Raw genomic sequence first — 27,329 nt, 5'->3', positions numbered from 1 at the left:
GAGGCCGCCATCTTGTGGACAGACGTGCAACTGCGTGTCTGCCAGCTACAACTCACACACTGGATTTAATAGAAAACCAATTTACCCATGTAAAGTATTATTCAGGAAAAACAGGAATGTTTACTATAAAAATATATAATATTTGACCACTACTTTAAAAGGTGCAATATGTAACAGCTAACTGCTGCAAACTGTTTTCTGTTTACACATCCATGACTGTAGCTACTGTTAGCTTGTTAGCCATGTAATGCTGCACTTATGGGGGAGTGGTGGTGTTTACACAGCTAGCACAGTAGCTTTGGACCCCTGGCAGGAAGAGGTTTCAGGCCCGGGGCTAGTTGGTTAGCATGCTAACTTCAGTAGATATCTCTGCAGCACAATACATAGACGTCTTAGAGATGACATCGAAATGTTTTAGAAACATTATTTCTTCGCAGTCTGTTAATTTTTGAATGTTTTAAACTGAAATTCTTACATATTGCACCTTTAAGTTATTTTTTTTTTTAATACGGTACGTTTTAAGGAAGCAGTATATTCAGTCAGGTTAAAAATAAATACACATACATTGAGTTTTGAAGTGGATACTGAATTCATCATTAAAATGTTCAGCGATGCAGTGACACAAAAACAAAACTGAGCACACAAGTGAAATATAGAAACACTTTATTCCCAGAAGTTGTAGCAGTGAGTTATCTTCAGACATGAAAAGGCCAATATAAACCAACTTTAGTACAACAGTATGAATTACAACAAGAGCTTACCCATTCACATTCTGTAAACCCACATACAGAAACACGATGATTGTTATTGTCCCACCAAGCTACTGTAAGGACACTCGACAGCTCTAGTACACAGACAACAGGACACGCTTTTGCTTGAAGGTGGGGCAGCATGAACGCTTGATTTAGGACATCAAATATAGCAGATGGGTGGAGTTTATTTCCTTTTTGGTACAAGAGAATATCACCATGTCACATGACGTGATGATGATGATGATGTGAACAACAAGGAGGGACACAGGGAATACGTCACCAAAGTACTACAAACAGCTGGAATGGAGTGTAAGAGAGTTAAGATGCCTTGTTGCCCCGCACGCCTTCTTACTGCACAACACAGAGGAATAGGTTCAGTTACAGTTTTGCGATCAGATTCTTGTACCTGTGTGCAAAAGTGGACTCCAAGCCTGGTTTTCAACTTTTTTTTCCCGTAGAAATGTGTACGGAGCAACAAAGCATAAAATACCACAGTTGAGAATCAAACGTCTCTTGTTCATCATAAGAAAATACCAAAGTTGAGAACACAACTCATTTGCTCCTTCAAGTGCAAAATTCAATACTTAAAATCATACACACCTATCGTCCCCCATCAACAAAATCACCCTGATCATTTCTCAGAATTTAAAGTTTAATTTTTTCCATCAAATACACAGCAATTCAGGAAAGTGCTAAAGGAGCGTGGGGGGACACAAATATTGCTTCTCCATCATGATGACAATACTGTGCAGTTGTAAACATGAAAAAACGTTTCTTTTTGTACTAGTTGATTATTTAGTCGTTTTTGCTGATGCTTTAAGGGAAGGATGTAGATTTTCTTTAAAGAAGCACAGCTGTGTGAACAGAGGGAGTTTGGAGGATCTTCCCAAAAGATGGAAAACACTGAATAGGAGAAATTTGTATTGCTACGGGAAGGGATTTATTATTTTTAAAAAAGTAGTAGAAAGACTTGTTCCAACTTGTAGAATCATACCTTGTTCACTGTATCAATCAGCAGCCTTTATTCTAAAAACAACCGTACACACACATACAGTACACACACTCAAGCATGCTCACACATACTCAACATCTGCCCTCTGACAAACATGGGCAAGGTCAGGATGGATGTATGGAAAAGCCATGCAGGGCAACAAATGCCAATTAAAATACTTTCCAAATACTTTTCCACACATTTTGTTTTAGTAAAGAGTTTTAAGTGCACCCATTTACGACAGGCTGCTCTGCGACGGAGTGCAGTTTTGTCCTGGCACGACTTCACAGCAACAGTGCACTGGTAAAAATCGTTCAAGCTGGGGTGGATATCCTGCCTCCATCAGTCCCAGAGAAGGAGACTCTGCTGAGGGGAAAAGGAGCAGAGGGAGCTGACGGACATCTGGATGTCTGAATGTAGCAGGGCAGCAGGCTGGTTTACAGTACGGACAATCAAACACGTTAAAAAGAAGTGACGAGGGAACCAGCGGGAGTGTTTGTGCTCCGTAGTGGTTGGCATGGCTTGGAGTTCCAGGTCACAGGTACAGGGTCACAGGATCAGAGGCGACGGGTTCAGGTAGTCAGGAGTCATAAAGGGTTCAAAGGTCAGAGCCGAGGTGCACGCTGATGCTGGGAGAGCGCTGCGTGTGGTTTGGCGCCGGACTCAAGTACCCCAGCCCTTCCTCCTGCAAGCTGCATGAATAGCGTCCAGCTTCAGAGGCGGTGTGGTTGCTGGAGGGAGGGGCGTTGCCGCTAGCTACCTGCTCGAAGGAGCGGGAGAAGACGGCGCTGGCGGTGCGCGTCAGGCTCGTGAGAGCTCCAGCCTTGGGCACCGACTGGCTGGACGTGAGCGTCAGTCGCTTCACAGACAGCTCTGTGTTCTCGCTGGCGGCCCTGCCCGTTGTTAGAGGGCCCGCCTCCTTGTCCTTGTCCTTGCTGGTGCGCCCGCCAAGCCGACACTTCTTCATGGCCTTGGCGCCCAGGTTCAACGTTGTGACGCTGTTGCTGATAGTGATGGTGGGTGGGGTCATGTCAGGCCCCACGCCACCTGGCCACACCCCTTCATCCACCTCCGAAATATCCATCAGCTCATCCGGGGAACCCAGATCCACTGCGTCTGTGAGATAGACACACAGAGGGAGACAAAACAAGCGCTGAAATGAAAAACAGAAGCGAGCAGAGGAAAAAATAATCACCTCATCTATCATCCAGCCCATCTGATCCAATCAAATTATTAAGATTAACATACTTTAAAAACATAATGCATTAACTGTTTGAATGTGTATGAGAAGACTTTGCGTTGGGCTGCATGACAGAGGAGTTCCATCACTGTCCAGCAGGTGGCACCTTCACACTGTAACCTCAGCTAACAGGGACATTTCGCCAGCTGAGACAATGCAAGTTGTGTCTTCCAGGCCAGCACACAGGTTAGCTTAACAGTCAGTGGTTTATTGGCAGAGGAGTGCATGTTTTGTCCCAAAGGCAGGAGAGGGCAGAGTCTAAGAGCATAAGCCTTGGAAAGACCACGGAGGGAAAGAAGAGGAAGGCAAACAAAAGACACGAATAAGTAAACCCTAAAGAACTCTAAAGACATACGCACAAAAACACCTTTCCTGCTTTCTGAGGCATGAAAACACACCTGTGAGTGGCCAACCAACCACATATGCACAAACACACACTTTTGATCTGATGCTATCACTGTAACAGAATACCTGTAGACAGCTGGTAAACAGACAGATAGGCAGGTCCTGTGAAATTCTTTCATGCTCAGATTTCAGCTGTTCAAAAAACAGGTCCAGAGTCATCAGATTCAAGTCTCAGTATTACATTGTGAGCAGCTTTTGCTGCAAGTAATTCAAGACCTGCATATCTTTCCTCAGCTCCTAGCTACCAGTCAGAAGGAAGTAATCTGTCTCCAGGTGCAACCCAGGGGAAATGTGTCGAGGCGTACCGAGGCGCACCATCAGGGACCGAAAAGCTTGCCAATCCCACCAGTAAAAATCGAGGAGTAACCCCAGGAGCATGGCTACATGTACCACCAGAATTAAGGAGAGTTCTGAACAGCTTTCTCCTCATTTCAACGATCTGTGACCCTGTGTTAACCTACATATGACTAATAGAACGGAACTGAACTACACCATAATCTCCTGGTACTGACGCTGCTACCACAGATATAATATCTGGGTTGATTCAAGGTCATCAGGGCATTTATGTTAGAGTGATTTTTACTAAACAAGATACTGCAGGCAAAAGAGTTTGCAGTTTTATATCTACCGTATGTGCGTCGTATTTACTCCCCGTAAAGCTGCTTTTACACCTGTTGTTTATGTTCCTTGTTTAACTGATGTTCTGCTTTTAACAGGATCAATTCAACATAAACACGGAACATTATTTTTGATAAGCACATTTCATTATTATGCATTTATTATTAGGTTATTGATCTGTTATTCAGTTAGATCTTAAATAATTAATTGGATTTGTCTCAGCAGGAAATCTTCATGAGGAAGCTTTAGCCACAAAGGAGAGAGTAAATGAATGAGTGACGTTGGAGAGACAGATGAGAGGAATAGTGCAATTAGGCGAAGACAGGTTGGTGGAGCCCAGCGCAAAAAGGTAAAGGGGGAAGTCATCATGCAGCTTTTCAGACCACGCCCCCACACACGGTTACCTAGGTTACCCCAGGAGTGGGTCGGGGGGGAAGGAGGGGCAGGACCTTAGTACTGGCTCCTCCCTGTGGAGGCCGACCCAGAACCCTCATTCTCCACCATCCGCCTCACAGACTTCTGCCTCCTGACCTCCTGACCCCGCGTGCCGGAGTCATGACCTCGGGGGTCCAAGCTGACCTCAGAGGCGGCGCCCAGGGCGTCGCAGTCGGGCTGGGCGCGGCCGTCAGGGCGCGGCCGCAGGGAGTCTCCGTTGGGCATTCGCTCGCCGCCCACACCTGTCACACTGATCTCGGGGATGGCCACGCCCCCCATCGCGGCCTCACTGTCTACACTCACCTCCTGGGACTCTGGTGGGGGGTGGAGGGGCATGGTGGGTAGTGTGACAGTACATTGATACACACAAGACACACACACACACACACACAAATGGACAGACGGATCATGCACACACATAAGAAAAACAAAAACGGTCATGTGCACAGGCACACACGACCACAGTAACACAAGACACACAGAAGTCATCAATGTAATGGCAGAAAAATAAAAAGACAAAATCATAGTGATCAGAACAGAACACATGGTCAAAGTACATGCTATATGGAGATGAATACGGACACAATATTTGAATGGAATCGCATTTCATACCGGCTCACTGCTCACCCCTACACAAATTAATATTTAATAGTATTTTCCTCCATCATCTGCTCACAACAAAAGCTTTACGCATAAACAAGCAGCTGGCACCAATCAGCAGATATCCATGAGATGAATAAGGGGTGTTAGGCTCAAGATGAAACCTACTTATTAAACTAGTTGAAGGCTGTAATTTACCTTTCGTGTCTGTGCTCTGGGAAAAGGGAGCTACTCTCTTAATTCTAAACCACATACAGACTGTCTGAAATACAGAAAAAAGTCTCATTTGTCCTACTGTCAAAATACCATGAATTAAAAATATTCAACACAGTTGTACAAACTGTACCTCATTTCTCTCCTCGCTGCTTTCCTGTCAAATTATCTCATAATGCTGTGTTGAATCTGTCTCAAGCTGCGAATGCTCGCCTGTCTCTGTACTGTCCTCAACTTGGGCAAATCCCAACAGATCAGACAGGAAGTCATAGTTTTGAATGGGATGATTCTAAAACGGAGGTGGATGGATGGAGGGTCCTCTAAGAGATTTGGGATTGAAGGATGAAAACAACACTTATTAACACTGACTGAAGGGCATGAAATGATAGGGTGAGTGAACAATGAAGAGATCTAAACTTCTTGCTCTCTCCTTTGGCATGGATGTTTTCTTCAATCTAGTATTTATTTTTATTACCACATAAAAATTGGATTGCAAAATGTTTCAAGGAATGTGTGTGTGGAAGCTCAGGGACTTCCACAGTTGTGTCCCTACATCTCAATTTGCTCCTGTGTATGTGCCTTACCGTGTCTCTTCCAGCGGTGTCCCCTGATAGAGAGGGACGTGACAGCGTTTCGGGAAATCCTGGAGGAGGTGGGTGTGATCTCCACCTGGATACTCCGTGCACCCTCCTTGTTGTTGCTCTTCAGCGCTGCGCCATGCAGTGACGACTTGATCGCATTACCCACCTGGGGGCCGAGGAGAAGCACACAACCACGAATGTTACTGCTTCAGAGGATGCCAGAGTTTCACAGAAGGATAAACTAGGTGCTCTCTGACAGGTAAGCAACCAACCCAACATGTTTTATGTTTCACTTTTGTCTGTCCATTCTACTGCAGGCCCAATTCTTGTCTGTTGTGCACCAAAATAAGAATTACAATTACTGCGAATTCACAGATGTGCAAAGCTGATACGATAATTATGGTATTTAAAATTTAGAAAGCAAAAGTCAAAAGATACTTTCTTCAAGTGAATGACAATCCAGAGTTTGACACACTGGTGACTTCATGGTGCATTCAGGTGCACATCCTAAACTTTGAAATCTACACTCTAGTATAAGTTGTGACATTTTATAAACATTTTCATTTTTTTTTTAAATCAGGAGGAACCCAGTCGTACAGCAACTGCTCATCAGGTGGCATTAATGTAAGAAAAGTGAAAAGAGATCTACCTGTAGTGTTTTAGTTTGGTTTTTTTTGGAATTACATTCACTGATTATATTTTCAAAAAAAATTTGACTGGTATGATTTTAAAGCTGATGCATGAATTATTGACCAAGACTATTTCCAGCAGACTGCATTACATTAAGGTTTTTTTTAAATCATTCATCATAATCAAATCATTTTTTCATCCAACTCTTAAGATTCAAAAATTATTTTAAATGTGGCCTGTTGAGCAGCTGCATCACTGAAAACATAGTAGTACTGTAGAGCAAGGACAGACATAAGTAGATCACCGAAAAATGGATCCAAGTATACAGGCACTGGTCATGTACACAATGCCCGTATGAGCAGCATCTCTGATGCCATTAAAACGTGTTTTGCTCTTAAGTCTGATTGAGCTCAGAACATGTTACCAAACCAATAACATCTAATCAATAAGCCCATTTCTACAAGATTTATGCACAGGGATAAACCCACAAGCTTAGCCCAAACTGTCACACAGACTAGTGATATAAGAAAACAAAAAGGCTTTGTATTTCCCTTGATATAACACTAAGTCTTTTTGTAATAACCTCTGTTCTCGCCGGAAACTCTCAAGTGGCACTTGCATGAATGATCATGTAACAGTTGAGTATGTTACATGAAGTAAAAGGGATCATAATCACAACACAACATGTCTTTTGTCTGTGAGGCTGCAGCACCTTGGTCTCATGAGCTACACGTCACCAAGCTATGCTAAGGTAGCAGCCACGTGTTGTGTTCCACCGCAACAAATAAACACACTGGACAAAAATGCTAATATTTTAACCCTAACACACTAGTGCATGTGTGTGTTTGTGTTCATGGCATGTGCCCACAAAGCGTTTTCTTCAATTCGAAAATTTGTCTTTTTAAAGCCCCATCACCATTCTTAATAATGTGAATCCAAAGGTCGTGTGTTTTGATTGTTGTGGAGGAATACACCTTGACTTGTGTAGTAATACTGTGAGCTTAGGTCCAATCCCCTACTCCCTGGGCCCCAAGGATTATAGCTTAACGGAGCAGAGTGGAAAGCATGTAAATAATCTAGCGGGATTACACTCTGCTTGCAGTCTCCGACACACACGGACAGCAACACAATACAGCACAGTGTGCTGTGCGTGAATCAAAACCACAGGCGAGCATGTGCGTCTAAATCACATGCTTTCGCCAACACTCACACACAAACTACAGGTCCAAAAACACACAAAGAGGAAGGAGATGTGTGATAGTAGCATAAAAAAAAAAGTATTGTACCCACCAACAGCGCTTCGGGGAATAGCTCCAGCTGGGCCCGATACAGAACATCATCCAGTGCTTTGGATCCCAGTTCCACTTCCCCATTACACCTACACACAAACACATGAACATGAAACACAGAATATGAGATACACATTACGGTTTCCCTGTGGAGTTTTAAACCTTTAGCAGTGCTCCAGAGATGGAGAGCTCGTTTTCTAAGAGTGGGTCCCAATTTTGTTTGTCTATCGCAGACACATGCATGAGTCACACTGCATGTAAACAATCCTTTTGTTTGTTTACAAGCATACTCCATAGAGCCCCTTTAACAGCTTAGATAAGAGCTGAGAAAGTCTATACATATTCAAATGAGAATACCTATAGATAATGGTCGAGACAGCAGGCACCAGTTAGTAAATTTGATGCCAAATGCTTATACTAGATTCTGATAAAGATGTCAACTCACTTGTGAACAGTGTTGCCAGATGTGCAGTAATTTTGCCCTCTGTACGACCAATAATGCCAAAAGTGCCATAATGTACGATACTTTGACCATTTTGGGATGCATACATTAGTAGCTGGTTTTAGTCCTGTTTCCTGACATGATCAGTACAGCAAAATATGGATCCTAAATCTGCCATGAACTCTTTCCAGCCAGTCATGCTTGGTGTAGGTTATGATGATGAACGTGATCTGCAGGCATGGCTGTTGTCATCTCTCCTGCCGCTCGACACTCATTTGAAGCAACTTGCAGGTGGAGCTTGAATTTTCTCACTATGGTTTGTCGTGTTCAGGTAGAGTTGTTTATAAGGCACCAGTTTGCCTATAATGTCATGCTGTCTTGCAATTACCTCCACCAAGGAGGCTGTGTTGTTATTTGGTTGGTTTGTCAGCAGGATTACACAAAAACTACTGAACGGATTTCTACAGAACTTGGATGGAGTATGGCTCTCAGCCCAGAATAGACCCCATTAACGTTTGGTCAAATTCAGCTGTATTTAGGTGGCTGGTATCTATGAGTGAGTACAATTTGATATGGATCCAAATAAAAATGTGGCTTGATTGAATTAAGGGCGGCTGTTGGCCTTGGCGGAGGTATGCGCTCTGCCATTCTAGTTCAATTTTGTATTAGTAGGCTTTTGCACACATCATGGCTGCATCAGCTTGCATAAAACTGATGTTATGTTTATATACATGTTCCGTAAAATTACAAATTATGACTCGTGTACGATAACTTTTTGATAATTTTAAGCCGATATGAGGCCTTCCCATCTATGGCTACACTGTTTGTGAAATGCACACCATCATAGAGAATGAACACAGGCAGCAGATAGTAAGAAAAACATTTAGCAGTACACACACTTAGAGAAATAATCAGTGAGTCAGTGCTGCGTTGGTCTGGCTGTTTGTGCAGGCATGTGTGTACACTCACAAAGCATAGTGTATCCCTGTGATGAGCTGAACCAGAAACTCTGACGTGACAGTCAGCCGTGTGCTAATGCCCTTGTAGCGTCGGATCTGTTGCCGTGGGTAACCGCATATACACACCCTGGAGGATGACAAATGAAAAAACACAACGGGGAAGCTTCAATCGGGGAAACCACTCCACTGAGCTAGTTGGCTGCAGCTCCATTAAGAGGAATTTACTTCCATTAGGGGAATGAGAAAGTAATTGCTGGGTATAAACACACACACACACACACACACACAAAATATATATATATATATACACATACATATACATATAAATACACACATATACATACAATGCATGACACACAATAATCGTAGTTAATTATTTACAAACAGGTATCACACAAGTTGCAACAAAGAGGATTCAGCTAAGACTGAGATAACACCTGTACATTTGAAGCTTCATGAGCTGCTGTGTACTTTACACAGCTGACACACAGCAAACTGTCTAGGGGGAAATAAAAAGCTTATGACTTCTCTTTAGCTCTCTACTTATCAGAGCAATGCTCAACTGCAGCTGGCAGATTACCAAAACCTCTGAGCTGGATGTGTCTACATCGCAGGGATACCGAATAGCGGTATCTTGGCTCTCTCTGGCACCAAAGTCTATAAGAGGATCAGATAAGCAAGAGCTTGCAAAATAGCGTCTGTGTGTGTGATTGTATGTTTTACCTGGAGCTGAGCTGGCAGAGGGACTGGAGGGAGGTGGAGGTCATGTAGCTGAGTGCAGCGTTGTAGCACAGCAGCAGGAAGGTCAGCACCTCAAATCTAAAAAAACACAAACATGCCCTTAAAAAAAGCACATCTAATGACCTTTGTGAGAGATAAAACAAGATTTCAAATATATCTGCTGCACATGCATCCATACTGTAGAAAAAAAACACAACAAATGGGAGACTGAACAATTACAGAAGTAAGCTCACATCTTACGATTTTCAAACTTGTATTCGAAAGATAAAAGATGCCTAGACCAATAACTTTTCACAACTACTGCTTCATTAAAGACATTAAGATCAAAGTATCTCTCACTGATCTTGAAAAGCAGCCAGACTTGTTTTCTATCATACGTTGGAAGTAAAACCTATTTTTAAAACCTCTTTCAAGTCAGTTTGAAACAGTATAAGAAAAAAGTGCTGAATGAAAAAAGCGGAGGACGTTCTACTTCCCTGACCTTCAGAGTTTGGCTGCACTGCAGCCGCATTTCATTAATTCAGGACACCCTTACAGCGATATAACAACTTCTAATGCAACAAAGCAAAGACAACTGCCATCGGCTATCACTGACGCCAGTGCACCATGCATAAAAATAATTGGCCCTGGCAGCAGCAAAACTCTCTATGACAAGACAGGAGTCACTAAAACTGACTTTTAAGGTAATCTACCATAATTAACGAGGCTGTCGGCTATATTAAACTTGAAATGTTAGTTAAAATTCATACTTTTTGGATAGATTTGTGTCCCAACTTATCTTCCCTATGACTGCATCAGAAACAGTATCTGAGCTGGTTCAATATGTCCGAGTTTAATGGACTGTTTACGTTCACACACATCATAGCAGAAAACATGCAGCCTGACATGAACATGACTACTTATAATTTAAGAGATGACGCTTGTAAGATCTAAAACAAATGTCACATCATCAGAATTTTAATATTTTATTTAGTAAAAATGAAAACTGTGATGCAAAAATAATACATTCTGCTAATCCTGAATCATATTGCAATTGTAACATTGGTCAAAATAATCACAATACGATTTTTTGTGCCCTTATCAACATTCACATTTCTGTCAAATTTCATTATTCAGTTTTTTATAGCGCATTTAACTTTTTGAGACTGTTGATAAACTGTGTTAGTGAACACAATTTAGACAGTCTGAAACTGTAACAATAGAAGAAAAGAGTTTCTTGGCATAACGTTGCACAGTTTGAAGGCACAAGGGCATGGTCACTGAACTCCTCAGCGCTTCTTCGTCAGACTCCTCATCCTCCTTTTTGTGTGTGTTTCAAAAAGTTGTGTTTGCTGCCAATTCTAAGCAGGCAGACTGGTGGCCTGCTGCCGGGAAGCCCATTTTAAAACGAGCTAGACTTCAACCCTGCTGACACATCACCACCCGACAGGCCCGTCAAGACTCTTACCTGTTCTGCGCTGTAAAGGTTTCTCTCTGGAGGTGTGGCCCGCTGTACACCACCCTGCTGAGCCCATGATTGGCTAGAGCCCCTTCTGTAAGGGCAATGGAGCCGATGGCTGAAGGCTGGAGGCGTGGAGAAGAGAATAAAGTATGTAAATTAACATTTCTACAACAGCAAACTCAATGTTGTTTGTGTGTTTCTCACCTCATGGTACACCGACGGTTTGGAGAGGGAAGGGACGGTGAAAGATAATACTTTGCTTTGTCCATCTTTATCAACTATTTCCTGTGAAAGAGAAAGACAGGAAGACAATGAGAAAATGTTTCTGTGGGCGAGAAAAAAACAGAAGCTTTTTTTGTGAGTGTGCCCTGAACATCTAAAGAGCGTGTGCTCATCTCTTCAAGCACACTCATCTGTTATGTGTGGGTGTTTGTGTGTGTGGACCTCAGGGTCTCCGCTTCCCCGCTCAGTCTGCTGGTGTATGCGTGTGTGTTTATTTGTGTGTTGTGTGAAGACACGCGCACAGACCCCAGGGTTTTGCTGTCCCCTGTGTGCATGTTAATGTCAAACAGATTAATGGGAGCCAGCCAGTGTGTTGACTGACAGCTGACCTATTCTGCTATTCAGAGAGGAAGTTAGGGGACACTGCACTTTGCTGATAGATAGGACAACGGGAGCCAAAACGGATGAAAATAGGACTCAACACACTGTAATAATAACTGCTAGTGCTCACATCGTTCTGTGGGAAGCTTGAAGGCATTTGCAAGGTGCATCCCATCCATATTGTGTGTTTGCAAAGTCACTGTGTTTCAATTCCCCTATTACTTACCCATACTTCCTGTCACTCTCCACGCATAGCTGTCTCACAAGGCAGAAAGGGCAGAAAGTAATCTTTCAAAATACATGACGCAGATCCTAGGAGTAGTTGAGCGGTTAAGTCCTCTGCTTCTGGAACTGCACGATCTACGCCCACTTGCTAAGGATCAAGGACTTTTTTCTCGTGTTTTTCCTTACCTTGCACTTATCACTCTGGAAACTATTTGTTGATATTAACAAAAGCAGCTCTCCTCTACTGATAATACATAAAACAGATCAGCTTTGACATTAGAATGTGCCACTGGAAAATAAAATGCGCACACACACAACAGCAACCACCACTTTCATCATCTCCCCTACCAGGTTGTAAATGCCCAGCAGCAAAGCCTCGATGCAGCCGGAGGTGTGGGGGTCTCTGGCTGCACTGACAGAGAGGAGGCTCCACAGGAGCTCTGGCAGGAACTGTAGCGTGAAGCGCTGCAGCTGCGGCTCACCGCTCCGGTAAAACTCAAATAACTGGTGACACACAGGCTCCAGCAACTGGAGAAGACAGAAAAACAAAAACAACCGCAACTGTAATACAATTTGAATTTGGCATTTACGGTGCATTAATAATGTTGAGCATTATTTGGGAGATACAGTGTATTGGAGAGTCAGACAAAGAAACAACAATTTGACACAGACAATATAAAATGAGACAACACTCTAAGTGTCTACATGATTTAAAAAACATAAAAGTGTGTGTCCATACGTCGCTGTAGTTCTCACGGATGACCTTGTAGAGCGCGGGTACCAGGGAACCTTTGTCTCTCAGTGAGGCGGCATAGTTGGACACAGCACTGTCCGGAAGGGTCTATAACACGCGCGCACGCGCACACGCACACACGCACACACACACACACACACACACACACATCAACAGCTGAAGTCTGACACACTAACTGAATTCACAATATTCTAAAAATAAACACACAGCGTGATAAGTTGGGAAGTCAGTACCAACTAGTCAAACATTTGTTGATGTAGTCTAAATCTGATCTGTTTAAACTCAACACTCGCTGCACATTGATGAACATCCAGTCCAGGACACACAGATTAGTTTGCACAATATGAGGAAAATCTGCAACGTGTGATAACACTGTTCAAAACTGCGATGACTGTATGACCCGTGATAAAAAAACTAATAATGAAGTGTGCATATAAGCTATACAGTTCCCATGTCTTGCCTTATAAATAAGTAAACTGCTATCATATTTAGAAAATATGCCTATGTAGAACTGAATGGGATACTATGATTTTAGCATCTAATAATTAAAACATGCATCAGTAAAACAACTTGAAAATTATCACACAGGTACCTGGGGATCTGTTGTACAAGAATGTGATCCAGTTTGCTGATAATTATTTGATGTTTTTAAATATTTTTTTTTCGTGAAAGCACAAAAGAGTAATGACGGATGTAGGCCTATGTATTTCAACAAAGGAAAATAAGAAAAAACAAAAACTTTCCCATTTTAAACAATCTCCATGGCAATTTGGGCATAGACAGATGTTATGAGAGGAGACAAACCACTTAAGCATTTTGAATATAAAAGTCTGCAACACCGGAGATGGCGGTTGTATGACACATATCCCGCCCCTTCCCTGCAAAAGCCAATAGTCTGCTTCATCAAAGCCGCATTGTTTAGAGGCCTGATCTTGTTTGCCTGGAATAACTGTTCAGAATCATTGCCAAGATGGCTGCTGAGTGGCAAGACTTGCCTAAAAGGACTTTGGCGACGTGCTCCCCTGATTCAACTGGGCACATCTTTGCTACCTGGCACTGCCACACGGTTTCATATCCACCTGGAAGCGTTTCAGAAGTGGAGCGTCATGCCTGCCTAATATTTCTGACTTGCTCAGATTGTGTTTATTTCGTCGTTTCTCCTTGATTTTTGTGCCTCTACCGTGGTTGAGTAGGCTCTGTTGTTCGTTATCTGTCTGTTTTAAGCGTGTTTATTGTTAATATTTCCGACTTCGCTTGGTTATAGATCCCGAGTCTGCACAAGGTGTTATATTTTGAAAACTGAGCAGATGCACTATGTCATTCCGCTCTCCGACTTCCTGTCTGGTTCGATCTGCTCTGTGCTGGGTGACTCGGCTGCGGCCCGCTTCAGTCAAAAATAGACTCGACGTGTTTTCTACGCGGAGAGCCGCTTCTGGGACACTGCTGAAACATGCTGGTGGAAAAACAAGTATTGTCTAGCACGGCTGCGATCAGCTCCGACACCTAAAATGGCGGAGAATGTCACGGGAAATCTAGGAGTAAGACTTTATGAGGTGCAATTGAATGCACCATGAAGCCTTGTCCCAGTGTCTGGGACGCAAACAGTGGAGCAGAGGGCAGAAGCAGTGTGCCAGTAAATGACACCAAAATGCAGTAGAGACTTGCACCGTAGTTTCTAATTACATGACTATTTTGGTACAAACATTTACCCACGAGTGTGGTGGATAACCTTTAGAGTTTTATCACTGAAAAGAAAATCTACCCACGTTTGGCACTTGGCGGGAGTTAATTTTGGACCCACTGGCATGTGTAAACAGCCTAAAATGATTTGTCTTATTCATCACGTTTCAGTCTTTTGTAGTGACACATGTTCATATCTTGATGATGATGATTCATCAGTCAGCACTAATACAGTAATGTTTTAAGGCCAGAAAATCTGCCCAATATTATGGTTATATGTGAATGAGGCAGAACTGGTATCAATAAGAGTGATAATAATATTTTGACTAAAGCTTGCAGAAACAGGCAGTGATGGCACAGAAGCTGTCAGTCACATCCATCTGGTTGCATTTATAGGTCAACCTCACTGAGAGGGGACGACAGGCAGGTCCCCACACGTTCACACAGGAAAGTCTCATCTGCTCCTCTGTTGTTACACCTCACCAAACCTCGGCTTCGGCATCAGTCACGTATCGGTGAGTGCTCGTCTCTGAGTAGGAGCATGCAATTCTCTGGGAACGGAGCACTTCAGAGAGAGTGTTTGTTTGTGTGTGGAAGAAATTTGTCAAATAACAAGCAGCAGAGAACGTACTGCATACTGATCATGGATATGTGCTTTTTAATATTGCTTTTTTGCACAAACACACACAAACACACACACACAGTAAAGCAATACCTTAAATTCTGACAGCCATTCCTCCACCACTCCTTGGTCCATAGCCAACATGTTCCCTCATCTGCAGTGGAGTCACCTCTACCTGAGAGAGAAAGAAATGTCGTATAAACACACACTGCAGAATTATTGACACACAGCAAATATATAGCACGCACACACAGACACACACAAATCACAGCTTGGCTCCTTCCATGTTTGCCAGCCTGCAATTATGTGCTATCCTGGTAAAAAATATCCTATTACAAACAGCAAACAGTGCCATGGCAGTGGTGAATAGTGACTGCAGACGCTCCAGGCATCAATTCAATACACCAAAGAAGCATACGTCTCTCTGTCCCTCTCGCATTTCTCTCCAGACACACACCTCTGCAGCAAGTACCTAACCTCTTCTCAACCCAGGCTTCCAAGTCGAAAAATCACCCACACAGAGAAGGCTGGCTACTGGCTTCACCATTGAAGCACTGATGAAAAAAAAAAAAAAAAACGTGGCACAGCAGAACTGCAGAATTTAGATGCTTGTTGAACAGGCTGTACAGTTCGGACGTATCTGAACAGAGACGGGCAGAAAAAGCAGTTCTTACCTGCTTTAGCTCACGGTGAAACAAATGCTCCCTCCATTGCTCTTGGTTATTTTTGATACCCCTCTGAAGCCATCACAGCACTTACACCGTCTGCATCTTAACTTCTCTCTGTCCTCCTCCAGGCACTCAACTTCTATGCAAGTATTCTTTTCTATTGAGCCTCCAATAATAACCTATCTTCTCGTGCTCACTCTCTGGACAGTGCTGTTTTCTTGCTCTCAATATCATTTTAATTCTCCCTGTGTTTTATTAAGCATCTGCTGGTTCCTATCTGACACTGCAGTCACAACAGAAGAAGGGAGACAGCAGAAGATATAAATATACATAGAGAGATGCAACACACACAGAGAGAGAGAAAAATAAGAAAGAAATCAGATAAGCGATATTTCAAAATATCAAATGTTCCCACAGCCTAAGTCAAAGTGAAATTTTGACCTGAAGTAATAAGTCGACTAATCGATCAAAAAAATTAATCACCCAATATTTTGATAATTGATCAATAATTTCAGATATCTTTCAAGCAAAGATGTCAAACATCTGCTCGTTCCAGGATGTTAAATGTGAGGATTTGCTGCCTTTCTCTGTTATTTATGAAGATAAATGAACAGTCTTTGGGTTTTGGACTGTTGGTTGGACAAAAGAAACATTTCGAAGAGTCACTTTGGGCTCTGGAAAATTGTGATGAGCATTTTTCACAAGGGCAGTAGATTTTAAGCAATTTTTTTAATTGATAGTTGGCTGCCTTAACAATCGATTATCGGTTAATCATTAATAATATATGAAGATATGTTGGATGTCTTTGCATCAGAAAACTGTTTTAAACGACTTGATCTATGTTGTGATGATTAGTTTTCAGTATGACATTTCAAAGATCGAACAACAATTCAATGAATTGAAACTAAGAAAGCGACATGATGATAATTTAAATATCCAGTGGTCCAGTCCTCTTCTTTCCAAGTACTTTGGTCACCTTAACAAACTCTGCACTTTGTTGGTCACCATAAGACAAAAGCTGACCAGTGATATGCTTTCTCGACTGAGGAGGACACATTCTCTCTGCATCTCTGATGGATTATCTGTTTTTCACTAGCAGTCTGTTTTCACTGCGGGGTATGTCGCGTCTGTGCTCTGAAAATGCAACTGCACAAGGCTAAATTGGCTGTTGAATGCAGACGCAAAGTCCATGTTTGGTATGTCTGATCCCAGAGGCTGGGAAAAAGAAAGAGGGAGGAAGAAGTCCTTCTATGTGCACACTTGTCATGCAGAAGCATGTGCTTAAATTTGATCTGACGGTGGCATAATTCTGCCTTTTAAAACTCTTCCGCTTCCAACGCGTCACTTAGAGGATGACAGACACACAGACACAATCCCCCCCCTTAAAAAGTATTAACCTTTCCAGCTGTGAGATAACATTTCAAACATATTCTGGAAGTGAATTCAAAGACATACACCACCAAATTAGCCTTGATATTAAAATCAGAGTGAGAATCAAAAAAACTTTGCCATGCAAATAATCAAAATAAATCTGTTAATGTGTGTGTAATGCATGGAAAATAAAAAATATCCCCCATCCTTGCTTCACTCCCTCCATTCCTCCGTTCATCCTCCCACACAACATCACTCCTCTCTTTCCCACCATCTTCCTTGCCCCCTAATATGTCTTTCACACATCCAAATGCTTTTTTCTGTATTATTCCAGTGCTTGGTCCCTCCATGGCAGCCAGGTGTCTATTTATGGACTGTACCAATGACAGGAACGTCAAGGGGGGGAGGGGAGCCAGTGAGTCATGAAATGGGGAAGGATTATAAAAACAGAATAGCCTCCATTTAGAGAAATTAGTTCTTTGTGGCGCTCTGTTGTTCTGTTCTCGCGCTGGTGAAGACAGAAAGGAGGACAGCGATATCTAAAGCCTGCGTTTTAATGGCAAGCTCGCTGAAAGACAAAATAAAGGGCTGTGATTAGAGTGTGGATGAGTCAGTCTTGTAAGAGGACGGGTAACTCCTCCTACAGCGTCACATTAACGGGTCAACTCTGTCCATGCTATCATCTGGGGCACGTCATCTGTATCATCTGCATCCAGAAAAAGACACTTGAAGACTTAAATCAACAGCCGCCTACATATGTGATGCGTTTTCTTTCATCCTTAGCAACAGAGCGTGGACGCTCGGGTACAAAGTTACTGTAACCAGATGTAGTAGTTCATTAAAGTCTATTTGAAGAACTTGACATATTCACGTAACATATATGTATCAAAAAACATGAGAAGAGTGCAAAGGGTCTAAGGACAGATGGTGTTGTATGCTGAGCAGATTGTAAATTCCCCTGAGAGAAAAAAAAAACTTGGATTTATGATTTTGGAATATATAAATAAAATTAACTTGAAAGGAAATGCATAATATTAAAAACAAGTGTTCAGTAATAGTGAGTATGATAATATGAACCGGAACAAATCAACTGTACAGAGTAGAAGACAAGAATGCTAAATATTCAAAGTTTTTAAATGCCAACTAAAGGTAGAAACTAAGAAGTATTATCACTCAAGCGATGCATCATCATTTCCTGAAGCCCAAAAATTGACATTATAGAATAATATTTAGCATCTAACAGACAGTCCAAATCCCACAGATATTCAGGTTTAAAAATAAGAATGGGAGGAGATTTTATTGCGGATCAGGATAAAAACACTTATTAGTTGATCTCCCTGAATTGCCATTATCGGGATAATCGTGAATATCCTCACGAGTGAAGAATCTTGATTACTGAAGTCCTATACTGATTTCCTGATTTATTATGTATTGCCACAAATGGCAAGAATTACAGAATCCTAAGCCTGTCACCAAGGATGAAGGTACTGCTATCCCATTGTATCCCACAAAACATAGCTAAATCGGATGTGTGTAGATGCCATGGATTCCGGTCTACATAAGGACAGGGAGATGAGGAGCCCACCATTTACTTACTTTACTTAGCCTTTATTTGTACAGGGGGAACTCATGAATTATGATTACCTTGTTGAGGCTGTTTGATTCTTTTTTACACAAAGAAAAAAGATGTCAAAAAAGTGCCATTTTAAGAGTTTTAAGCATATTTTTAAGATAATCGGGATAAAATCGTGAAAGGCAACTATTTTGGCCAGAATAATTGCGACGTAACATTTTCAGGTAGTAAATAACCTAGACAATTAACTGATTTTCTACGATTATTTTGTCCGTAAACTGATTTATCAACCAACCATTTTTCAGTCAGAGCAGCAGCAACAATGATACCCATCTATCACATAAAGTTAATAGAGCATGAAGTTTTCCAGCCCCTTCCAACACCTCAAAGAATCATCATTATGTTTGCTGCAGTGAATTGATTAATTAGTTTGTTTATAACAGTGAAACTTTTTAATTACCTCGAGCCAACATTAACCTCCAGCAGCCCTAAAGATATTAATTTGACGATAAGAAAATGTGTACAACACTAAGAAGAGCAGCGAAATATCTCACTGGAGAATAGCTGCCGTTTGATTATATGTCTGTCGATCCACTAATTATTAAACCAAAAGTTGTTCCAGCTCTAACATTGATATATTGTTAATTAAGATGAACACGTGCCACATCTTACCCGTTCTCGAAGATTTTTAGGCTCTTTTGACAAACTGCAGACGAGCACAAGCAACTGGTGGAGGAAAATAGAAATAATTGCGATGGGAGCTAATCATGTTATAAGGCAGATGTTTGTCTTCCGTCTTTGTCTGGCTAACTGTCATTATGGACTTACAGATCGTGACAGAAATCAATATAAGCCAGAGAGAACAAACAAGGACATACAGAGGCTACAAATGATACAGCAGCTGGTGAGCTTCTTCTGTGCATCTCAACCACACTGACCGGCACAAACACACACACATATGAATAAAATAGTGTTAAGGATGAGTGGCTGAGAAGGATCGACAGGCACAAGTAACGAACCAAGGAAGTGGATGAACAAGGAGATGGATGATGAGGGTTAGGTGTGGAGTGCAGGAGGAAGGCACGGATCAATGGCTGAATGAAAAGAAGGAGAGATAAATGGATGTATAGCCAGATGAGGGATAAAAGGGATGTATGACGACCCAGGGGATGGATAACTCAAGAGGAATGAGACAGCAGGGTCAATAACAGAGGAGAATTCATTTTGGTTTCAATCTGTGCTACCTGTAGCAATCAAACAGACTCTGAAAAACCTCTTGTGATCTACAGTGGATCTAACTAGTGCGTTTACTAGCCTCGCTCTGGCTTACTGAGTTTTTCCACCAATGCAAAGCCCTGACGGAGCCAACTACTTGCAAAGCAGTGACAGAGAATGTGTCATGCATTGCACAAGTGTGTGTTTATTCAATTCTGGTTTGACAAAACCTGTTCCTGTGAGCTAGCTAAAGTTGACAGCTCGTTCTCTCTGAATTTACACCCACGCCTCTGCCACAGACATGCACACACACACTGGCCTGGCAGTCTAAATGAGCTTATTTTTGACTCCTCCTCCCGAAGGCTTCGTCCAACACAAACAGGTCTCCTTTTGAGTTTACATTCCTAATCCTTGTTGTAAGTGTGCTTGCGTGTCCTGACAAGAGTTGCTGCAAAACACCTGAGCCAAACACACATACACACACACACACACACACACACACACACACACACACACACACACACACACACTGTTTCATACGGATTGATACAAATACCGCATGAAATCAGCACAATCAAAACACAGAGTGTCCTCCCGTGCTCAGCTGGAGTGAGAACATACCTGTCTGAGGAAGCTGGCGGAGATAATGTTGAAGCAAGTCCATGTGAGAATGAATTAAGGGGACACCCACACACATACACATCACTCCCTGATGTCATTTCCTATTACACATATGCTTTGGAACGTTTTTCATTCTTTTTTTTTCCCAGGAACTGAGTGGGCCAATAAGAATGAATGTTTGAATGGAGGGAAGAAAGGAAGCAGAGAGAGAGAGACAAATGGGTGGTTTTGAGAGCGACTGAGCTGCCCAAGCTGCTTTTTCCTGTGGTACAGGGTGCAAGCCACACAAGCTACTGGTTAGGCTGATAATGAATCACACATTACTGAGCCCTTGATGAATTAAAGCTATAGGGAGAGTTGTGGAATAGATCAAATCAGCTGCAATGAACCTTCAGTAAACTAGCTTAAAGCTCCTGGAGCTGACTCGACACTCTTTCGAACACACCCAAACCACTAATAAACTGTTTTACTGCATTGAGCAACGTCAGAACCAGGAACTACAGCAATTCTTCCACCTAAAATCTCCAAACTAGGTCACTTAATAACTGTCAACAAGCTGAACCAGAGACGCCAAGCTTGTTGGAACCAAAAGCTGTTTGGGAACTTTTTTGAGGAGCTGTGAGATGTTCAAGCAAAGGTGAAGGCAGTGTTATATAACTGTGTTCATAAAAGGGCACACGCCTTTAGCTCACAGCTTGACCTGGTCTCCTGCGCACCACCCCCGCAAAGAGCTGTTCACACCGTTGGTCCATACCTAAGACTTCAGCATTTTGTTTTGACATCTCTCTTCAGTTTATATCACATCTGCCTCATGCAGTATTCTTTATTTGGACTATCTTGGCCTGAGGTTAACCCTGTTGCATACACGCCTCCCACCTTGCTCTCCCCCTGGGTCTTCTTCAATAGCAGGTTGCGTATAGCTTTGAGGAAGGGGGAGTTCTGCTTTTTCTGCTTGTTTTCTTACTCATCCGCACACACATATATACAGCAGAGGACTGCCTGTAGCTAAGTAGACATGACAACAGAGTCTGTGGTTTGTGTGTGTGGTTTTTGCTGCTGAGGGAGACAGATAGAGAGGTCTGACAGGGAGGAATCCTCTTATAGCAGCCTACGCGCCTTTCTCCTTTGCCGTTAAGCCAGTGATGCATCTTCGTCCCTCCTCTTGCCCCTCCAATACCCTGTCTTTCCTTCAGCAAGTGAGCCTGACGAGACCATTGATTTACATCACGGATTTTTCCAATTTCAACGCTCTCTTTTATCTCATCCTTTTCAATGCATTTGTCTCGGCTTTTCTTGTGACAGTTAGATAACTCTCTCGTATCTATTAATGTTCAGCCTTGGAATTTCACATACAAATGTCATTTTTGGTGCGGATAATTTGCTTGATTTTCTAGATTTTTCACGGAGCTAAAAGTATACATTTCCTGGCATCTATGAGCACATAAATATGCTTTAGCGGGGACAGTCAGAATCAGTATTTCACCTAGCATTTGGTGCAGAATTAAATGAAAGGGGGGAGCAATTGCAACTGTTTTATTGCCCAACTTGTCAGGATATTTCATGAAACCGCAGGCATGGGTGACTCTAGCTTTGATGCTAGATGACAGCAGCGACCACACGATCTTCATGCTCCATGACCTGCCGGGCTTCACTGTCAAAAAGCATTAAAAGGCCTGAGACAGTAGGAGCCACACATTAACAAGTGTGCGAATTCTTTCCATGCGGACACACATCCCCACCCTAATGACAACACTTTAACAGCGCACAATCACACAAACAATCTATTGCTAAAAGGCAAGCGTCTCCCTAATGACGGAGGCAAGCACAAACACATAAACACACACATAGAAGGCATAAAAAGCTAAATGGACAGTATCTTGTTTGAAGAATAACCGGCTTTGTGTAGGATAAGTAATGTAAAACGACACTTGGTTGTAACTTTTGACAGCATATGCAACAGTGAAGACAACACAGTGAAGGAGCTCATTTATTGTAGCAGGACTGGCTCTGCAGCAAAGCATCACACTAGTCCCCCTCAAGCAGGAAACCCCTGAACTGGCTGAGTGGTACAGAGGAAAGCTGCATCACATGATAGCTATGAGAAAAATCCTAACAACGCATTATCCAACAGCCCAGGCTGCAGCGGTGTCTCTACCCATGCCAAACTCGTACACACACACACACACACACACACACACACACAAAAGGAAGCACCTGAGGATTCAGAAGTACCTGAACAAGGTCCTGCAGCCACCCACACAGCTTTTACTTAACAGGATAAAGTCAGGTGCACAGTCTCCATGACAAACGGGGACTTATCTACTACTGTAGCAAAATGATTGCAATAAAAAGATCGTTAGCTGCTTTCTGGATCATGTTGTCTAGCTAGTTTAATTGATGACTATAACGTTACCCGTCCCTTGGCACTGCTCACCAGCTAGTTTGCCACAATGACAACTGGTTACACAGCTTGCGTGTGAACAATGTGATGTCTCAAGGCACTGGTAGCTAAATGGCAAACATTAGCTTTCCCAGACGTATCATTCGAGATATTCATTAACCTGTATCAGTCAGGGACTGTAAATTAATCCCCCGCCGTCACACACTCTCTATCTCGGCTTGCTGAATGACTTACCAACTGTCACTACGGTTGCTTACAGATTAGCTTGCTAGTTAGCTAGCTCGGCTAAGGCGCGACACCAAGTAAACTGGGGGAAGTTGCTGTTTACTTACTGGCATGCTATCTGTCAATTTCCTGGTATCGCTGTCCTGTATCGTTCCCACAAGACGAGTAAACGGCTATCACTTCGCTACTCCATAAACCGCCTCAATAATTCATCTACATCAGCTCCTTCCATCTTCATTACTTTCTCTACTCAGACTACCTTAGGCGAGAGGGACTCGGTCTCCACGGAGTGACAGGCGTCCGCGCCAATGAGCAAGCAGTATATAATCTAACTGCCGCGCCCCCAAATTCCCGCATCCAATCAGAATCGATGCTGGGGCAGCAAGTTCATAATTTCCACGATCACGGTAGGTTGTCGCTGTCAGTCACTGCTCTTTGACAGCAGAGTGATCCCAGAGATGTTTTCAATTAATCACATAAATAAGTCATTAATTGGCAGCTGGTTTAAGATTGCATTGTAAGAATAACTGGTTGTACTGCAGCACATACATTTTAGTTGAATTATGTTTCATTAATAAATGCCTTTTATTCTTTGTGTTAAAATATATACACATTTTAATTATGAATATAATAAGTTACAATATTTTAACCATTTCAACACGTAATTAGGACACAATTAATAAAGGTTGCCTGTATTAAACATACACAATTATTTTCTACAACATTTTAACAATTGTTTTATTTTCCAGATTTATTTTCATTTAGAGATGAATAACTCACTTGGGTTTAACTCTCCGCGTCCTGCACACTTCATTGCAAATTAATCTGTAAAGCTTAAGGCGAAAGCAGTGCTCTAAAACTGTCTCCCTTGGATAAATAATGCATGACCACTTGACAATGACCTCTGGAACAATGGATTTTCCAAAATTAATTATCAAGATGGCATATGACCATGTGTTTGCTCTCACATTAATAGCAGATGGAAAGCTGCAGATTGTAATCAGTTAACATGGACCTCTGTGGATGATAAGCAGCAAATCTGCTTCCTCTGAATGGTACAATAATACTACACCCACAATCACAACAAACCTCCTGTCCAGCTCACATTGCTGCTATAAGCAACTGTGTCCTCTCCTGTCCTTCTTCCGCATTAGAGAAGAAATGTGTTGTCCTGTGTAGTTAAAACCAGAATACTTCCTTATTTACATACTTTCTATAATCTGTGCCTGTGGTAAAAATGTAAGAGTCTAATCAAGTACAAAATAGAATAAAATAAAAAAGTGATAGTTATCATTTTAATACCTGATGTGGGGATTTAGGGAATAATTTTCCATGTAGCTATGAAAGACACAGACTAAATCTGAGCAATAAGAATTGAAGAGCAACTGTAAGAATAGTAAAGTGAGTGTGCACTGCCCCCTAACGTTAGCTTGTAAAAGCACAGCCGTCAAGGAAAATACTTTAAGTCTTTACACAAACAATATATTTTCAAATGTTAGAGTCCCTGCTAAATTTCTTAAAATTTAATAAAACATATAAAAGGCAGATATGATGGCAAGTCTTCATGTTCTTGTAGCAAACGTGATACAAGGGGCTGCAATGGCCTGCAAAGGAGAGTGTAGACTGACTATATTAAGCATGATTTTCTGTGTGTGCATGTCTCATTTGCTGTTTTGTAACATTTCTAACACTCCTGATGTTGTTGCAAATGCTTGGATATGAATGCAGGTTGCTGATGCTGATATTTGGCAGCTCTGACCCTTTTCTATACTCGAAACTGTCAAATAGTGTGACCTAGTGTGAATATTTGAATCCTGTACTCCTGTATTGTAATTAGTGTATTCAAACAGGGAATTTAAAATGTCCACGGACTACAGAGAAGCCCCTGCTATCTGTGCAGCCTCAGTGAGGACCTCCCCGGCCTGTTGTCGGTATCCCAGCGACAGCTCCTTCGCCCTCCTCACTTCCTTTATGTTCTCCTCCAGGTTCTCATTAAGTCTTCCTTGCTCCTGGTAAGTTGCCGCAGCCCCATTCACTTGCTCAGCCATTGGATCCTTGCTCCGGAGCAGCCAGCCAATCATCTCCTGAAGCGTGGTGCCCTTTGAGATGGTGGCCTTGGCGCTCTCGGATGTGCCCTTCAGATCATCCTGAGCCAGTCGCAGATGTGGAGGCAGCGGTTCCTCTTCACTTTCTCCCTCAAACCCCACAGGAACCACGTTGAGGGAGAAGTCGTAGCCCTTAATCTTGAGGGAAATTCTGTACTTGGCCTCTGAAAGTGGAGAGAACAAAGAAAGAAAGAAATTTGAGACTGGCATCACATTTCCTTTACAGGGAGGTGTGAGTGTGTCACTTACCATGCTCCTCTCTGATCCTCCCCAGACATTCAGCCAAAGCCAAGCTATTATTGTGGTTACAGCCGTAGATCTGTCGCAGGTTTCTGATGTGTCGGACCATGGCCTCATAGCGATGCTGCTGTTCGTTGAAGGTCTCAGCCATGTCACAAAACCTCTGGTCCAGCTCGGGCACACACACTCGCCTCATCACCAGCCTGCCGATACGCTTCACGGTCTGTGCATCTGGGAAAAAAAAGAATATCACACACACACACAAAAAACAGTAGTTCAAATTGTTATTATCTTCTTATATGCATTGGAAGTTAACAGGTTTGAGAGACAGACACATAAACATTTAGAGGGATGATGTACCACTGTGTGCTGGCCGGGTCTGCCTGGCTGATCCAGCTCCGTCCAGGTCAGAGGGCCTGGGTTGCAGGAGAGGCTCCCTCTGAAATAACAGTTTTCTTTACATATAAACTTCATTTTCATTAGACATTAAGCACTAACGAGGGTTGTTAACACCTGGATGTGTGTAATTAGTATGCCATAAAGTCACCATGTTGTGTTTTCATGTTTCACATCTCAAACAAAAAATATTTAGTTCATACCGCCTTTATTGAGACCTTACTGTACGTGAAGGTTCAGTTGTACAGTGCTGTAAAAAGTACTTAAAAATCATAATTGAGTAAAAGTAACGATATCATGTTAAAATATTACTTTGGTTTAAGTCTCCCACACAAATAGTACTTGAGTAAATGTCTCAAAAGTCTCAAAGTATCTGATATCAAATTTATTTAAGTATAAAAAAGATATTTTCTGGATATAAATGTACTTGAAGGTGCACTATGTAGTTTTGGGGAAGAGGGAAGGGAAGAGAAAGATCTTCATTGACTCTCTTCGTTTTCATGACTGAATAAACTGAATAAACAAACTGACCTTAAAGGACAACACAGTTTCATACTGTTTTACTTTGTTTATATGTGGAAAAAAGTACAATATTTGCTTCTGAAATGTAGTGGAGCAAAGTCTAAAGCAGCAGAGAATGGAAATACTCAAGTAAAGTACAAGTAACTCAAACTTGTAGGCTACTCATGTTCAGTCCTTGAGTAGATGTATTTAGTTACATTTCATTACTACTGTTGTGTACTTGGTATTTGTGGCAGAACAATACAATTATAGTGGTTTAGTTCATGGGACACCATGGAAATACTGTTATGTTGACTTTTTCCTGTGACAACTGTATAACATGAGCACATTAAAGCTTTATAATGGGTGTAGACCTCACCGTTCTTACATTCAATTAGGCTATTAGTGATCAACTGAATCAGACTCAAGTATCTCGTCTGAACTCTAATGAAGCCACTTCATAAGCTCATCGGCACACACACATGAAACTCAACACATACCTCGTTGTCGGAGTTTTCATCTGAGAAGCAGCAACAGCAGAGAAAACGGAGCATTTTCTGCAGCTCGGGTGTCTCTCAATTTGTTTTCGGTTCAATTATTTCTGACAATGCATCTGCAGTCCGCATTCCACGTGACGTCACTGTCATGAGACTGCTGGAAAACTTTTCTTCCTGGTTTTGTTATCTGGATCAATGTGCAGATATGAAAATAACTGACAGGTACACCTGCAGGTGAGCTGCTGCAGCGAGGTAAACAAAGCGCTGCTGTTGTCAAATCATTGGCTGTTACTAA

At 42.2% G+C, this 27,329-nt stretch overlaps 2 protein-coding genes across 3 annotated transcripts; both read right to left on the bottom strand.

Annotated features, from left to right (window-relative positions):
• Positions 1 to 646: 646 nt before the first annotated feature.
• Positions 647 to 23,564, bottom strand: hycc1 (hyccin PI4KA lipid kinase complex subunit 1). Of its 2 annotated transcripts, XM_073463452.1 has the most exons (12): positions 23,403 to 23,564; positions 15,315 to 15,396; positions 12,905 to 13,006; positions 12,514 to 12,693; positions 11,542 to 11,622; positions 11,344 to 11,459; positions 9,879 to 9,974; positions 9,166 to 9,282; positions 7,756 to 7,843; positions 5,839 to 6,001; positions 4,411 to 4,755; positions 2,772 to 2,859 (listed from the first exon to the last, which is right to left on the bottom strand). In XM_073463452.1, exons 2-11 carry the CDS (start codon positions 15,363 to 15,365, stop codon positions 4,457 to 4,459), a joined length of 1,293 nt encoding a protein of 430 aa, XP_073319553.1. In that variant the 5' UTR covers positions 15,366 to 15,396; positions 23,403 to 23,564; the 3' UTR covers positions 2,772 to 2,859; positions 4,411 to 4,456. The 2 variants fall into 2 exon arrangements, with proteins under 2 accessions (XP_073319554.1, XP_073319553.1); XM_073463453.1 differs by lacking the exon at positions 4,411 to 4,755 and having other exon boundaries at positions 647 to 2,859.
• Positions 23,565 to 24,012: 448 nt separating this feature from the next.
• LOC140993999 (uncharacterized) lies at positions 24,013 to 27,081 on the bottom strand. The gene is made up of 4 exons (XM_073463566.1): positions 27,038 to 27,081; positions 26,001 to 26,079; positions 25,650 to 25,871; positions 24,013 to 25,564 (listed from the first exon to the last, which is right to left on the bottom strand). The coding sequence occupies exons 3-4, from the start codon at positions 25,834 to 25,836 to the stop codon at positions 25,167 to 25,169; spliced, it is 585 nt and encodes a 194-aa protein (XP_073319667.1). The 5' UTR covers positions 25,837 to 25,871; positions 26,001 to 26,079; positions 27,038 to 27,081; the 3' UTR covers positions 24,013 to 25,166.
• Between the last annotated feature and the right edge of the window lie 248 nt (positions 27,082 to 27,329).

The sequence above is a fragment of the Pagrus major genome, chromosome 3 (genome assembly GCF_040436345.1).
Source record: "Pagrus major chromosome 3, Pma_NU_1.0".
Lineage (NCBI taxonomy): Eukaryota > Metazoa > Chordata > Actinopteri > Spariformes > Sparidae > Pagrus > Pagrus major.
Note: the sequence above shows the minus strand (reverse complement) of the source record. Positions and strands in the feature narration are given on the sequence as shown.

What these genes read in the sequence shown, in the direction of transcription:
- hycc1 (XM_073463453.1), bottom strand. Translation starts at nt 15,365, where the DNA reads ATGTTGGCTATGGACCAAGGAGTGGTGGAGGAATGGCTGTCAGAATTT. An exon ending in ACCTTTACAGCGCAGAACAG is followed by an intron (nt 9,975 to 11,343) that starts GTAAGAGTCTTG and finishes GTGTTTTTTTAG; the next exon opens with ATTTGAGGTGCTGACCTTCC. An exon ending in TATTCCCCGAAGCGCTGTTG is followed by an intron (nt 6,002 to 7,755) that starts GTGGGTACAATA and finishes CTCGGCCCCCAG; the next exon opens with GTGGGTAATGCGATCAAGTC.
- LOC140993999 (XM_073463566.1), bottom strand. Translation starts at nt 25,836, where the DNA reads ATGAGGCGAGTGTGTGTGCCCGAGCTGGACCAGAGGTTTTGTGACATG. An exon ending in GAGGATCAGAGAGGAGCATG is followed by an intron (nt 25,565 to 25,649) that starts GTAAGTGACACA and finishes CTCCACTTTCAG; the next exon opens with AGGCCAAGTACAGAATTTCC.